This window comes from Alligator sinensis, unplaced genomic scaffold (assembly GCF_000455745.1).
Source record: "Alligator sinensis unplaced genomic scaffold, ASM45574v1 scaffold1232_1, whole genome shotgun sequence".
In the NCBI taxonomy this organism is placed as follows: Eukaryota; Metazoa; Chordata; order Crocodylia; family Alligatoridae; genus Alligator; species Alligator sinensis.
Window position 1 is genome coordinate 739,711 of NW_005842537.1, and position 2,885 is coordinate 742,595.

The 2,885-nt window shown below is 43.8% G+C and overlaps 1 protein-coding gene across 3 annotated transcripts in view; it reads left to right on the forward strand.

Moving 5' to 3' along the window:
• Positions 1–2,885, forward strand: part of GCC2 (GRIP and coiled-coil domain containing 2) — a 59,575-nt gene that overhangs the window by 52,146 nt on the left and 4,544 nt on the right. For all 3 annotated transcript variants that reach the window (XM_025213556.1, XM_006031884.3, XM_025213557.1), the window contains one exon: positions 1,357–1,558. In XM_025213556.1, coding sequence (XP_025069341.1) covers positions 1,357–1,558 — 202 coding nt within the window. The remainder of the gene's footprint in view (positions 1–1,356; positions 1,559–2,885) is intronic.

Genomic DNA, 2,885 nt, shown 5'->3' on the forward strand with positions numbered 1-2,885 from the left:
TTCCCTACAAGGCTGCTTTTGTCTCTATTGCCTTTTAGTGTCTTAAGTGATCCTGGATGTAAATATTCATTGAGCTTAAGATTGCCTGGGGGCTTGAATATTGAGCTAATATAACGTGTTTCTTATCTAACTTTATTTTAGATCATTTGATCTGTGTTGAAGGATTGGTTGGTTGGTTTGTTTGTTTGTTTGTTTGTTTGGGGGGGTTGGGGGGTTGTTTTGTTTTGTTTTGTTTTTTGGTTGTTGCTTTCCCCTCCCCTTACTTCTATAACTAAAACAGCCCAATAGAGTCATAAAGTTGCAGGACCAAATTCAGCTCTCCTTTTAACTGCACAATTCCTCTTGCCATTTTGAAATGTTCAGAAAGCATCTGTTCTGGCAGTGCAAACTCTGTTACACTCCTATTCCACTCAGGACGGCACATAGCTGTTAGGTGCAGAAAAACATGACTAGTGTTTGGTGCTTGAGGAGGGGGAAGGGGAGGGCCCCATTGATATTTCTTCATTAGGTAAAATGGATTTAGAGCAGGGGATGGGAAGGAGCAGAGGCAAGGGCCAGAACCCAGGGCCTCTTCTCTTTCATGGCAGTGTCTGACTCATCAAGCCACAGAACCAGGCTCCTTCTGACTTGTTCTTCTGGCCCCACATGCCTCCCCTTTTGGCTGCCCAGGGGTCCAGCTTCAACATGATGGTTAGAGGGTGCTCCTGGCAGTGCCCATGGCCTGGAAATAGAAGCAGTTTTGCCAGGTAGTGGGAGATAAGTTCAAATCCTCTCTGGCTGCAGGGGCCAAAATCCTGTTTTCCACTTCCTTGTCAAGCATGGTAATAACTAGTCTATTGGGGTAAGGGGTGGGAGGGTCTTCATTTTATGTTATCAGTTTCTGTGATTAATAATTTGGGTGTTTGTACTGTTGCAGTTTGTAAGTAGCCAGAGTGGATCCCTTCTGCTTGTTATGCTCAGAAAAGCATGGTGGGGACATATACAGTAAGATCTAAAATCCACAGAAGTGTTTTGTAGTCAATCATGTAAAAAACCAAGTAGTAAAATATTGACAACTCTTCCTTATAACCTTTTACTATAAAACTCCTACACAAAGGTGTTCAAGTAATCCTAAAGAGGTTAAATGAATTCTGGACTTTCTCCAAAGGCCTGGATAAAATACAGGTATAGAGAATATTCTGCCATCTCTAGGTCCCCTGGGACTTCCACCCAGAATACCTCATTCTTTATAGATACACATGTTCAGTGCCATATTGCCTAATTCATACATACTGTGTTCCTCCAAGTAGACTCTTCATCTGATCATATTTATAAAAATCAAGTAAATAATATTTAAAGGTTTCTTTGTGTCTGCAGCTTCTTAAGAATGAAATAAGGAGACTGGAAAGGAACCAAGAGCGAGAGAAATCTGTTGCTAATCTAGAATACTTGAAAAATGTTCTGCTGCAATTCATATTTCTGAAATCAGGAAGTGAAAGAGAGAGGCTGTTGCCAGTAATAGATACCATGTTGCAGCTCAGCCCTGAAGAAAAGGGAAAGCTTGTTGCAATCGCTCAAGGTATGTACAGTATTTCTTTTATTACCAATACATCATCACAAAGAAGGAAAGTAAAAGTAGTAATAAAGAAAACCAAAAGGTTTTGACTTCCTTTTTATTCAGATCCTTCAGAAAAACAAATTTGAAGAATGTGATGCAAACAGTTTAGAAATAAAATGATGCTACTCAGTTAGAAGGGGATTAAAGTATTGCTATTTCTCATTGAACAGGACTAAAAGCAAAAGCCTAAATAAAATTCTCTAAGGTGAAAATAAAACCTTTAAGAGAGACCTTTCTTTCACGTTAAATTGTGTAAATTTCCATCGCTTTCTTTAGTCTTGCCCTAAAGAGCCATTTCTTCATGGTTTTTTTAACCATCTGCCTGCATTTTTTTTCCCCAGTCAGTTCCACTGTTAACTAGCCAGTGAATTGAAGATCTCTTTCAAATTGGGATGAGGATAAAACTTCCTGTGAATTGATTTTCATGACACATGCTCCACAAAAATCTAGGAGCTATTCCAATTTAATAAAAGCCATTTTACATAGTAAATGACTGAAACTAATGATTAACAACTAGTTTTGAAATTTTATTCCACAAGTATATGTGAGAGGCAAGAATTTCTTAGAGTGATATCTTTTATTGGATCAGTTATGCTGCTTCTGACTTCCTGTGATCAGAGAACTGATGGCAAACATCTTGTATGTGAAAGCTTGTCTAACTTTATCCCAACTATGTAGTTGGTCCAATAAATTATGTTATTCTAAGGCAGGAGTTGTCAACCAGGGGTAGGTGTACCCCTAGGGGTACTTAGAAAGGTCATAGCGGGTATGCATGAGCGGGCAGCTGGCCAGGATTAGAGTGCTCCCTGGGGAATGGCGGTGACGCCTCCCCTGGCGCATTCCCATACTTTGCTTCTTACCTGGGGGAGGGACGCACCAGGCACCACCGGCTCTACACAGCACACTGCAGCACCTCCTCGCCCCCCACCTCAGCTCGTTCTCTGTGCCTGCTCCCAGGAGCAGGGCTGGGGGGCAAGGGCAGCAGCACCCCTCTGTGGGCCGTGCATGTGCCGGCCAGACAGGGGTGGAGGGGCTTGCACGCATTGCCACCCACCACTCCTCACCACTTTCCCGCAGCTGGCCTCACATGCAGCTCTGCAGGCTGCTGATGAGCAGTGCATGATTGGCGAGGTGCAAGGCCCATCAGTAGCCTGCGGAACTGCACGTGCAACTGGCTGTGAGGAAGTGGCTCAGGTGGGTGGCAGTGGCGGCAGCAGCTACGCATGTGAGCCCCCCCCTCCCCCCCGGGTTCAGCCTGCAGAGGGGCACTACTGCCCTCGCCTCCCCC